Source organism: Melitaea cinxia, chromosome 3 (assembly GCF_905220565.1).
Source record: "Melitaea cinxia chromosome 3, ilMelCinx1.1, whole genome shotgun sequence".
Taxonomy (NCBI): domain Eukaryota; kingdom Metazoa; phylum Arthropoda; class Insecta; order Lepidoptera; family Nymphalidae; genus Melitaea; species Melitaea cinxia.
Genome location: NC_059396.1, coordinates 18,526,793 through 18,539,619, shown reverse-complemented (window position 1 = coordinate 18,539,619; position 12,827 = coordinate 18,526,793). Strand labels below are relative to the sequence as shown.

Here is a 12,827-nt window from a genome sequence, read left to right as displayed (position 1 = left end):
ATCGCTGTCACTTTCACTTTTATTTTCCTCCTTTTCCAAGCTGTACGCCTGCTTCTTCTTCCTGTGTATGTTTTTATTCCTACACATCACAGCGAAGTGATTCAGTTTATTGCACAACACACACTTTTTACCAAACGCTGAACATTTTCTCGGTTCATGTACTTTACCACATTTCCCACAGTTATTTCTGTAGTTCTTCTTCTCCTTCCTGTAGTTTACTCTCTGTTTATGTATACTGTCTATTTCTTTCTTTTCATTTAATGCTCCTACCTGTATCTTCCCTATTTCTGCTGCTCTTCCAAACTGGATGGCTTGATCCAAAGTTAAGTCACTCTCCCGTAGTAACCTTTCTTGTACACCTTTGTCCTTTATTCCAATCACTATCATGTCCCTCACAAGCCTGTCTTCTTCTTTGAACTCACATAGTTTAGCTTGTTTCTTTAATTCTGTTACATAGTGCTCAAAGGTCTCCCCTTCGGCTTGCGACATGTTAAAAAACTTATAACTGTTAGCGATTATGTTTTTTCTCTGTTTTATGTGCTTTTCAAATAATTCTAAGAGTTTTTCTAAGCTTTTTACCTTTAAACATTCCATCGACGTGGTATAGACATCCATGGCGTCATCCCCCGCTAAATTCAGAAACAACGCCATTTTTCGCTCTTCTGACTTTTCAGTCAAGCCCGCAGCTTCTATGTAATTTAAAAATTTTCTTTTAAACGTATAAAAGTTTTCTGATGACCCTGATAAAATCAGATTAATTGGCGGCCTTAACCCCTCCATCTTTGCGTATATTTTTACACAATTTTAACTGTTTCTTTCTCCTCTCTATGTTTCTCCCTGTCGATTTCTTGAATGTTCGGCTATTATTTCTTTATTTTTACACCTGACACCATGTTTTATATGTTGTGGTATTTTAAATAAAAGACTTCTTGCAACGAGCCATCTTTATTACGTCTTGACTACATAGTGTTCATATTCTAACTCTTATAATGTTGCCAGTGCCATCAACCTTATTATTAACACTAATAATAATAGAGGTGTGTTGCCATATACAACAAGTGGCGTCTGGTGCAACATTTTATATAAATTGCGATAAAAAAAGTTTTAAACTTAAAATGCTATAACGTAGTGCTTCAGTTTGAATTTTATAAGTATTTTTGTTGTAATAAAAAATATATTACAAAAAAGCCTGTACTTTAAAGTTAATTAAACTATGTTGAATTTGATAATTCATCAATTTTTGTTATTACTTCAAGTCGGTGTATAAGATTATATTTGGTATAATATGTTACTTACTACTTACTAATTAATAATTACGATAAATTATTGTAAATAATTAACGTATATTGAATAATTGAACGCTTCGTATTCTACGGTTATTTACACTTTTTTGAACGTTACTATTGCGCCGGTTTGACAGGTCAGCTTCGAGCCTCTTTTTAGCTTTCTGAGTAGTGTATTTTCATTTTATTTTACCTTATCTTTTCAGTTATGCGTGGAAAGTTTAATTAATGTAGTTATTTTAGTAATGTAATACATGCAATAGTTCGTTCCTATGTGCACTTACAGTGTTATATAAACACTAGTGTAGAGCGCTAATCGTATCGGCAATTCCTATGCATATAACTAGACGATACGTCAGTTGATGTTGAATGTTGGCTGAAAGATAATGGATGTGGATACTCCTAACATATTAAAAAGGTGCAGTAGCGCACCTCTTATCAATGAAGCGGCGTCTACAGCGGCTACTTCGCCTACGACTAATACAGCGCCCAGGTAAAGCCTAAATCAATCGACACGCCTCCCACGGGCCCCGATCGCTTGTCGCTATTTTACCTGCCTATTTTTGACAGCTGCTGAGGTCGCCAGTGGGTGCCGTGCACATATTTAGCAATTTATTGCATCGTACTTTTATTTAAAGCATGTTACATATTCTAAGATATTAATAAATTTAAGGTAGATATAGTAAAAATATTCAATAACAATGTTAAGTGAGAAGAACATGCATATTTATGTATGGAAAACATAAATATTGAAAACAAAAGTTGACCATATTGAGCATATTGTTTACAAAAGGTCTGTGATGACATTATTTCACTGAAACCGGTTTACATTTGTTTTGCTAAAAATATGTACAGTTCATATACTTCATGATTATAATAAATTATTATAATAAATATGAAATGTAAGGTAATTTAATAAAAGTGCTATTTTACTGAGTATATTAAGTATATAATTAGTATATTAAGTATATTATTTCTGAGTATATTAAGTATATAATCAGTATATTGACGGCTAGGCTTTAGATTAAGAACCATCATTTTGAAGTTTGATAGGTTAGGGTTATTTTATCTTTTTGTAACAAAATTATGCCGATAAACGGCCAAATTTTGAGCTTAGATAAGTCGACCGTTCCTAATCTAAAGCCTTACCATAATAACTATATATCAGTTAAATATATACCTAATACTTATATATTTTACTAAGGTAAGGCACAGCAGGTAATTACCTGCTCAAAATATCAAGCAGTCTGATTGGAGTAGTACCTCAACCTTACAAAAGATCATAGCTAAATAACACTGTTTTCAAGCAGTGTTGTGTTCCTGTTGGAGAGTAAGGTGACCAGGGCTCCTGGGGGGATTGGAGATAGGGTCGGCGATTTGCTGGTATCTATAAGCTACAGTAACTGCTCACTATCATGTGAGCCATACTCTTGTTTGCCGACCTAGTTATATAAAAAAAATGTTAATTCTAAGAATTGAAATCTTTACATCATTTTCAATATTACAGTTAAGTTTGTTCTAAGTTTAATAAACATACACATGTTTGTCAAACATTAACAAGTCCAGATTGCAAGTCATCACTTGTGATAAGTATTTTTAAATGATAAAAGTTTTGTATGAATGCATTGAGCGAATACAAGTATATATTTCATAGATAACATTTATCTGTTTTTTTCATGTGAAAGATGACAATTCTTGACATTGAATAAGAGTAATGATAATTCAATCCTTGCTGTGCATAAAAACAATTTATAACTGTATGCTATGGCCTTTTTTCAATTATTTTATTTAACAATGGAAAATAAATGAACATTCTAAATAAAAATTCCTTTTAGAACATGATATGTAATATTATTAAGTACAACATATCTTAATATAAATTATGCAACACATTGTTTGTCCGGGATGGCCTTCTAAATTACTTAATCGATTTTAATCAAATTTGCACACCGTGTGCAGTTTGATCCAACTTGAAAGATAGGAAAAAATAAGGCAGTACAATGTTTGCCAGATCAGCTAGTAATATATATACCAAATATATAAGTATATAGTTATAAAAAATTGCATATAAAATGAAAATCTGTGCTTTTGTCAAATGCCCGAGTCATTTTTAACTGTACATTATTGTGATTTTTCATGCTATAAATAAAGTATCATTTCATATGTATATGATAATTACATTATGCTATTAATTTCTTATATAATTTATCATATTTTTCACACGTAAATTTTTATTTTAAATATTTTATATTATGTACGCTTTGGTGATTACTATCCACTTCTCTCTTGTGATTTCTTTATTAAGTAATTGACGATGCGTTTGCACAGCGGTCACACTGACTGTTGCGCTGGCGGTCGCGGCTTCGATCCCCGCTCACGACAGATATTTGTATTGGCCATATAGATGTTTGTCGTGGTCTGGACGTTTGTGCATGTGTATTGAGTGTGTGTCCGGACCATCAACATAGGAGAAAATCTTACTGGGGGCTGTTGAGTGTGAAGCGTTTAGTTATTTATTTAAGTAAACTTGTCAAATGGAAAATAATCACATAAAAAAGGCAAACAAAGATGTAAAAAGATCTTATTGCTGATAAGCGATTTCTTCCAAATAAGCTTTGAGCACAGGTCATGATATAGTAGCAGCGGTTAGGAAGTGTACAATAGATTTTTTGAAGGAATAATATAAAGTATGAAAAGGAATTTTCAGACGTATATTGGACTCGGATTTAAGGGAACGTTCATGGGAGTTGCAAAGAAACGTGAATAGTTCTTTGAGGTATTGAGGGGCAATACGATTCAAAAGTATGCAGTAAAGTAGTACAGTAAAATAGCTTTAGCGTATAATCTACTTTGATAACTTTTATCGTGATGTTTTAAAAGCCTTTAACTGCTATTGATAAATGGGTTATCTAATTTAAAAAAAAGAAAAAAAAACAATTCTTTATATCTGATTTGTCTGGTACATTCAAACAGATTGTCTTAACACTGTATATGTAATTTATTGGCAGTTTTGACTTTGACTCTATTGATGATTGTTTTGATTTTGATTCCATAAGCTAGAAAATTGAAAGATTCGTAATTAGAACTAAACTGAACCCAGGTTCTGTTGTCATTATTCAATAAAAAAATCTATACAAATAAATAAAATTGCAGTGTCTGTTTGCAATATTAAAATAACCGCTTTCTGTAAATGCATATGGACATACACATATACCAAAATAACATTTTTACAAGTTTTGTCTGTCTGTCTGTTTGTTCCGGTTAATCTCTGAAACGGCTGGGCCGATTTTGACGGGACTTTCTCTGGCAGATAGCTGATGTAATATGGTATCAAGTAACTTAGGCTACTTTTATTTTAGAATTTTATTTATTTTATAACTCTGCGAACAGAACAATAACTTTTTTGTTAAATTCCACGCGACGAGGTCGCGGGCACAGCTAGTTCTGAAATAATAATGTGATGGTGTCTATATGCCTCATAAAAATTATAATTGTTACGGTAATACACTGGCGGTAAGACCGAAATAACTTCGAAGGCCATACATTTTTTTGTGATTAAAATTTATGTAGATGTGATATGGAAATTATTTGAATATAAAGTATCACTCGAACTCATAGGGGTTTTTGCCCATAGTCACCACGCTGGGCGGGTTGGTGACCGCAGGGCTGGCTTTGTCACACCGAAGACGCTGCTGCCTGTCCTCGGTCTATGCATTTAAAAAGCCAGCTGTAGGATGGCTATCCCGCCATCGGTCGGCTTCGCTTGTTCAATGATGGTATTGGAACTTTGTTATCCCTTAGTTGCCTCTTACGACACCCACGGGATGAGAGGAGGTGGCTAAATTCTATTGTGCCGTAGCCACACAGCAAAAGTCTTCGAGCAGTGCGTCCTGCCTGTGTTGACATACGAAGCTGAGACGTGGACACTGACGAAGGGACTGGTCCACAAGTTTAAAGTCGCTCAACGTGCAATGGAACGGGCTATGCTTGGGGTTTCTCTCAAAGATAGGATTAGAAATGAGACTATCCACGAGAGAACGAAAGTAACCGACATAGCCCACAGAATTAGCATGTTGAAGTGGCAGTGGGCTGGTCATCTGTGTCGCAGGACCGATGGCCGTTGGAGCACGGGTCCTGGAGTTGAGACCGTGTCTTGGCAAACGCAGTGTGGGAAGTCCTCCGGCCCGTTTGACCGACGATCTACGTAAGATTGTCGCTGTAGGCTGGATGAAGATTGCGGAAAACCCGGATGTCTGGCGCGAACTTTGGGAGGTCTATGTCCAGCAGTGGACTGCAATATGCTGAACTGACTGACTGGCGGAAAAGTATCACTCACAAAAAAACACTATTTATGTATTAATAATATAATTATATCTCATAATACGAACCCAAAAAAAAAACCTGCGTAATGCCTTCAATCGGCACCGCGTTCGCACAGCACTGGCTGTTGCCCTTGCGGTCTCGAGTTCGATCCCACACATGACAAACATTCGTGTTGGCCATATAAATGTTTGCAGTGGTCTGGTCGTATATGTTGAGCGTGTTTCCGGAACTCTGACACACGAGACAAGCCTATTGAGGCCGTTGAGTGTCAATGGTATTATTGATAGATAAGATAGTCATTCCGTGCCTCGAAGAGCACGTTAAGCCGTCGGTCCCGGTTGTTATCATGTACACCTGACGCCGCGTTGGCGCAACGGTTACAGCCATTGATTGTATCTGTTGCGCTGGCGATTGCGGGTTCGATCCCCGCACATGACAAACGTTTGTATTGGCCATACAGGTGTTTGCCGTAGTCTGGGTGTTTGTGCAATCCTAGTGGGTCTCCCCACCGTGCCTCGGAGAGCACGTTAAGCCGTCGGTCCCGGTTGTTATCATGTACACCTGATAGCGATCGTTACTCATAGTAGGGAATATATCCGCCAACCTGCATTCGAGCAGCGTGGTGAATTAAGCTCTGATCCTTCTCCTACGTGGGGAAAGAGGCCTATGCCCAGTAGTGGGATATTACAGGCTGAGGCGTTTTACACCTGAAAGCGATCGTTACTCATAGTAGGGAATATATCCGCTAACCCGCATCGGAGCAGCGTGGTGGATTAAGCTCTGCTCCTTCTCCTACATGGGAAAAGATGCTTATGCCCAGTAGTAGGATATTACAGGCTGAAGCGTAAGATAATCTTTATTTTATAATTTTTACTTGAAAAGATTTGCACACTAAAGACATCCCGTAGGATTAGTGGGCTTGGAAATACTCTGTATAAAATTACAAAGGTTTGGACCACCATACTATTATATATTATTAAGTTTTTTTTTTTATACCATACATTGAACATCATCATCATCATCATCATTTCAGCCTATTGCAGTCCACTGCTGGACTCCAAAATTATTGCCAAAAATGGTGTGAACTCATGTGTGTTGCCCAGCTGCCGCTGGGCAAGCGGGTTGGTGACCGCAGGACATTGAACATAGCAAGGATTTAATTTGGGCAACAACTTGTTGCTATGACCACTTTGCCAGCACATAGTACATATATTTATTTATAACTATTCCTTTATATGAGTTATAATATCTTATATTTTTTAACCGACTTCCAAAAAAGGAGGAGGTTCTCAATTCGACTGTTTTTTTTTTATTTATTTTTTATTTTATGTATGTTACATCAGAACTTTTGACCGGGTGGACCGATTTCGACAAATTTTGGTTTAATCGAAAGGTGGTGTGTGTCAATTGCTCCCATGAAATCTAACAACTACTTTTCGAGTTATATCTAATAATGCGTTTTTACTTCACGCTTTTTTCGTCGACCTACGTTGTATTATACCGCATAACTTTCTACTAGATGTACCGATTTTGATAATTCTTTTTTTGTTGGAAAGGATATATCCCTAGTTTGGTACCATGATAAGGAAACCAGGATCTGATGATGGGATCCCAGAGAAATCGAGGGAAACTCTCGAAAATCCGCAATAACTTTTTACTGGGTGTACTGATTTTGATAATTTGTAATTTAATCGAAAGCTGATATTTATCATGTGGTCACATATAAATCTTATCGAGATCTGATAACTACTTTTTGAGTAATCTTCTAACCTCTTTTTTTTCGTTTGCGAGCAAACACAATTATTAAAGTATAAAATTTATCATTGAATAGGAATTTATGTAAAATGATATTTTTAGACGAGCATTCTGTAATAAAAAAACTTGCATTGTAATATTAGAATAGATTGAAACGTGTGTATTTTTTATTGCGAACGGACTTTGATTGATGTGATTGCTGTCACACTTCCAATAAAATGTGTGGTTATTCATGAAAATGATATATAATTATAGTATCAAGTTTGATGGAGTATATACTTAAGTATTATTTGTCAAATAGACATCAAATATTTAATAAGCGCTTTAATTTTAAGTCATACGAGTATATACAGAAAGTAATTTACTGTTATTGAAATAATGTGTCTATGGCTATCTAAAGTGGATATATTGGTTTATTATTAGTAATTAATCTAAATGGATGATGATGAGTGATGATGAACCTATTGAACCATTTAGGCTATAAAACATCAAGATACGCGATATAAATATTATAGCCTAAATTTCTAAACTGTTGAAATAGCAAGAGAAGTTTTATCGTACATTTTGTGAATTGTAACAAAAGTGATAATTTTTACATAGAATATTCTCATACATTTTTCGTACAGGTATCTCACACAGGCTTTGATCTCTTTCTATATTGAGATTACCTACTTATATAAACGTAATGTGGCGCTTAAAGTACTCTATGCCTTTTTACAAAGTACCGAAGCCCATGCACAATTGACGAATTTATTAAATAAAATACGCAAAAAATGTACTACAATAAAAAAAATGCAATAATGACATGCAGCTCGTAACTTGATAGGAATTGATTCGCAACACCCGATACTGATAACAATTCAATGAATGTAGCTATTGCTTATAAACTAAAAATGTTATTAAAATATTCTCTGAGTAATAATATGTTAGTGTTGATCAAATACTGTTGAAATCCGATATCAAATAACGTTTTGAAATTAATTTTGTAAACTTTATGGATTGAAGTTTTTATTAGTACGGTAACTACTCTTTGTTAGTTTTATAATATTAGAAACTATGTAGTGATTTTAGTTTTTCATTTTATGCCATTTCAAATTCTCGATACTTAATCATAATTTATTTATTTCTGTGATCGGTAGTTGTTGTAAATTCAAATTTGATTTAAAATTCTACGTCCTCGATTTGCCCTTCAAAGCCCACACTAAGATAAATGCAGTTGAATAACATAAAGCTGGCGTTTTTTGTTTCATAGGTAAAACACTGGTAAATGTTTCATTTATATTATATAGATGATTTTTAAATCGTTTGAATGATTTTCAATTTTATATGTAGGTACTGTAAACTGTTTATTTGATATTTGTGGAAAATACGGTTTCGTGTTGCAGCGATATTATAAAAACATTTTCTACGTATTACACGTACTGTGTAATAACAACACAGTTTAATATTTCTTTGTCGTGTATGTTAATATTACGATGACTCCGCAGGAATCCTCGCTCCGTACCTACTGCGGTGCAGACATGTTTTAAGTATGCACGATGCTCATAAACACAGGATTTCATTCATAATTTGAACTTGGTCTAATATAGAATTTGAAGGTTCAATAGAATTAAGTTTTTTTTTTAAATCTTGTTTCTTTGTGTAATAAATATTGTATGAAGCTGTAAATTTGTGTATTCTTTGTTTCAGGAGCACATTTTTCAGCATGTTCACAAATAACAGCTTACCGCGCACGCGTAGTAACAGTATCAGCTGTAGTCCGCTGTCAGCGGCCATTAACATACCCGGTACTATACAGGTGTGTATATTTTATAGTAATACTAGCTACCTGCCCCGGCTTTGAACGGTTGCAAAAACTATCAGTGTTCCTCTACTATATTGTGCATGCATTATACATATAAACTTTCCTCTGGAATCACTCCATTTACTAAAGAAAACCGCATCAAAATCCGTTACGTAGTTTTAAAGATATAAGCATACTGACAGCGGGTTTTATACTATGTAATGATAATGTATTACGAGCAGATAAGTTATATTTTTTAAATGTGTTAATGGAGCTACAAAATTATCTGATAAACATCGCGTCCTTCGATCGCACGGTCGGGGGTTCGATCCCGCTCGGGGCGGATATTTATATTCGTTTAAATATTAACTTTCGGTCCTTGTGGTTCTCCGTATTGTGCCTCGGAGAGCCCGTTAAGTTGTCAGTCCCGGTTGTTATGATAGACACCTTACAACCCTCAGTTGAGAAGTGTCGTGGATTAACTTCCGGCCCGTTTCTCAGTGCAATTTTACAGACTTCGTTCCTATATTTCGAAAAAGGCATGTTTTGCTTACGACCCGTTAAATTTCGAACCAAGACCTTTCCTTCAACTGTTCGTAAGCGAAACAAATCGTTTTCTGAGTGCCTAATGCGAGTTTTATTCACAGAAACATGACAGAAACCCGTTTATACGTGAAGATTATTTTGCATGGGAATTTAAACAGTGCAGTCTAGACGATAAAGAATAGTATACGATACAGAATCATCTAGCGGCAAACGCGAGAACTAGGTTGCAATCCCGAATTTCGCTAACGCAACCCTGTGACGCAATGAACGCTACCCCCGGTACCACTGTCACACTTCGAAACCCCATGGTTATGGATACAACTTTACTCATGCTCCATTCCGTAGCTTTCACATGTTATATTCACATTTCGCACGTGATATTAACATTCCAGGCGTTAATTTATCGTTTTCATACGGTTTTTTAACAAACGATAGAACTGATGTTTAACGACTGAGATATAGATGCTTTAAAAAAAATGGCGCGGCACTTATCGTTTCGCTCCAAAGCAATGTAAACATAAATTCATTGTTTTTGTCTAAATAATTGTAAAAGGCAAAGGTCTTAGACCATACAGCCTTGTTTCGTGTTATGTTTTTTACTTAAATATATTTTATTTATTTACTGTTATATACGAAAAATATTCAATATTTTAGTTAATTTTATATGACAATAAATAAATAAAAATATATTGAACGAACAAAAAATTAACGATAAAATAACGTGTGAAATATTTATATTACGTGCGAAATGTGAATATAACATGTGAAAGCTACGGTACTAAGCATGGTTAACGCAAGTTGTATCGTCTGTTGATCTTGCAATCGAGATTGTTTTTACGTACTCCTGTTCGAAAATAACTTATTAAAGTTGCGAAACGGCAAAGTTGCCAAACGGTGGTACTCCCCGCAGCGCCGGAGCTAAGATGAAGTCAGACGCGGAGCTCAAAGGTATTATAAATAGCTTTAAATTCTTCATCTAATCTCAAAACTTCAACCATGGGGTTTTCAAGTGTGGCAGTGTTACCTAGTATAGCTCCCCCTAATTAACCCCATAATTCGGTTTAACTTAATCTAAAGCTTAGCCCAGTTTTAACAATAAATCGAGCGTCAGTGATGTATGGCTCGTTTGTCGCAGAGCCCGTGCGGCCGGCGGCTGGCGCGCGTGAACCAGCTGCGCGCGGAGGAGTGCGCGGACGTGAGCAACACGCGCGAGGTGGCGCACGAGCGCGAGGTGCACTCCGCCATGCTCATGGGCCAGTCCTACGAGGACCTCACGCTCGCCGGCCTCGCGCACTCGCCCACGCGCCTGCCCAGGTACCCAAACCGTACATACCTCATGTGTATTAATAAATAATATATGGATGTGGAAAAAAACCGATTTCAATTACAGATAAGTAATCAGACTGCCTAAGTTAGTAAAAACAGTGTATTAAATAGGCATTACTAGGGATATATCAAGTAATACATGTTCATCAGATCTCGATCAAATTTACACGGGACCACATGGCGAGCACCAGCTTTCGTTTAAATAATTGTGTTTACTCGCAAACGAAAAAAAAACCGACTTCAATTACATCGACGAGTAATACAACGTAGATCGATGAAAAAATAGTCAAGTAACTACGCGTTATCAAAGATTACTCAAAAAGTAGTTATCAGATCTCAAGAAAATTTATATGTGACCACATGACAAACATCAACTTTCGATTAAATTAAAAATTATTAAAATCGGTACACCCAGAAAAAAAGTTATTGTGGATTTTCGAAAGTTTCTCTCAATTTCTCTGAGATACCATCATCAGATCCTGGTTTCCTTATCATGGTACTAAACTAGGGATATCTTCTTTCCAACAAAAAAAGAATTATCAAAATCGGTATATTCAGTAGAAAGTTATGCGGTATAATACAACGTAGGTCGACGAAAAAAGAGTCAAGTAAAAACGCATTATTAGATATAACTCGAAAAGTAGTTGTTAGATATCAAATAAATTTAAATGGGACCAATTGTCGAAATCGGTGCACACGGTCAAAAGTTCTGATGTAACATACATAAAAAAAATACAGTCGAATTGAGAACCTCCTCCTTTTTTGGAAGTCGCTTAAAAAGAATGATCTCACACAGAACAGAAACACTAGACAGTGCCAGTGACAGGCCCGCCCGCCCGCAGGTTCTCGGCCGCGGTGTCGCCGTCGCCGACGCGCAAGTTCACGACGCGGCGCAGCCTGTCGCCCATCGCGCTGCGCGCGTCGTCCTTCAGCCCCGTGCGGCCCACCGTGCTGGGCGGCAAGCGCGCGCGCGGCGGCGACGACGCGGCGCCCGGCAAGCGGCTGTGCACGGGACTGGGCTCGCCGCCCGCGCCCGACTGCACCTTCCGCCCCGTGTCCCCCCGGGACGCGCCCGAGGCCTCCAACGCCAGCTAATGCGCTCCCGGCGCCGCGGCCGCGTGTCATTCGTGAGTGGACCGTGACCGCTGCCGGACTTCGGCCGGTGCTCGGTGTCCTTCGGAGCCGGCAGGTTTTTGCCCCGTCTCGGGAGCGGGTGTTCGCGAATGAACCGTACGTGAACCTGGTTGGGCGCCAGTTTTCGCGGCTATCAAGCGTAGACTTGGGCTTCGATGCCCGATTTGAGGACTTACGATCGGCGCGTTTCGATGTTCTCTATAATATTCGGGACGGGTGGTGTGAGGAACAGGGTGTAAAGTTCCTCATCCACCATCGAAAAAGGAGGATCCTCCGACCAGACGGATGTTGTGTCTGGTGGGCTGCCACGATTGTTGTCGGGTTCTTGTATATGTTCGATCGCTCGGATAACTTTAATATCGCGATGTAGGATATGTCAGTTCTTAGTTCGTATGTTGCGCGATAGATGTCGACATATTCTAAAATCGAAAGTTCGAAAGTGGGGTCGTAAGTCCTTTCGGGTGTATTCGAAGTAGCCACCGGGCGTTAGTTCCTAATAGTGAACTAGTAGCGTATTATTATCTTAGTGTAGGAGATTAAAGCGAGTGCCCTTTAAATAGCCAAAGCATCCAAAACTTTATTGTAAATATATCGTATTAAGTGCGTTCTTGTATAACGTACCTGTATATTGTATATAGTAGTTTTGTAAGTGTAACGTAGCCATTATTTTACATAAG

At 37.3% G+C, this 12,827-nt stretch overlaps 1 protein-coding gene across 1 annotated transcript; it reads left to right on the top strand.

Moving 5' to 3' along the window:
- The first annotated feature begins 1,669 nt into the window (after positions 1 to 1,669).
- Positions 1,670 to 12,111, top strand: LOC123668269 (P2R1A-PPP2R2A-interacting phosphatase regulator 1). The gene is made up of 5 exons (XM_045602038.1): positions 1,670 to 1,776; positions 9,051 to 9,132; positions 9,554 to 9,568; positions 10,826 to 11,004; positions 11,859 to 12,111. The coding sequence occupies exons 1-5, from the start codon at positions 1,670 to 1,672 to the stop codon at positions 12,109 to 12,111; spliced, it is 636 nt and encodes a 211-aa protein (XP_045457994.1).
- The last annotated feature ends 716 nt before the right edge of the window (positions 12,112 to 12,827 follow it).

Coding starts and splice junctions, on each gene's coding strand:
- LOC123668269 (XM_045602038.1), top strand. CDS start 1,670: ATGGATGTGGATACTCCTAACATATTAAAAAGGTGCAGTAGCGCACCT. Junction 1,777..9,050: donor ACGACTAATACAGCGCCCAG/GTAAAGCCTAAA, acceptor TCTTTGTTTCAG/GAGCACATTTTTCAGCATGT. Junction 11,005..11,858: donor TCGCCCACGCGCCTGCCCAG/GTACCCAAACCG, acceptor GCCCGCCCGCAG/GTTCTCGGCCGCGGTGTCGC.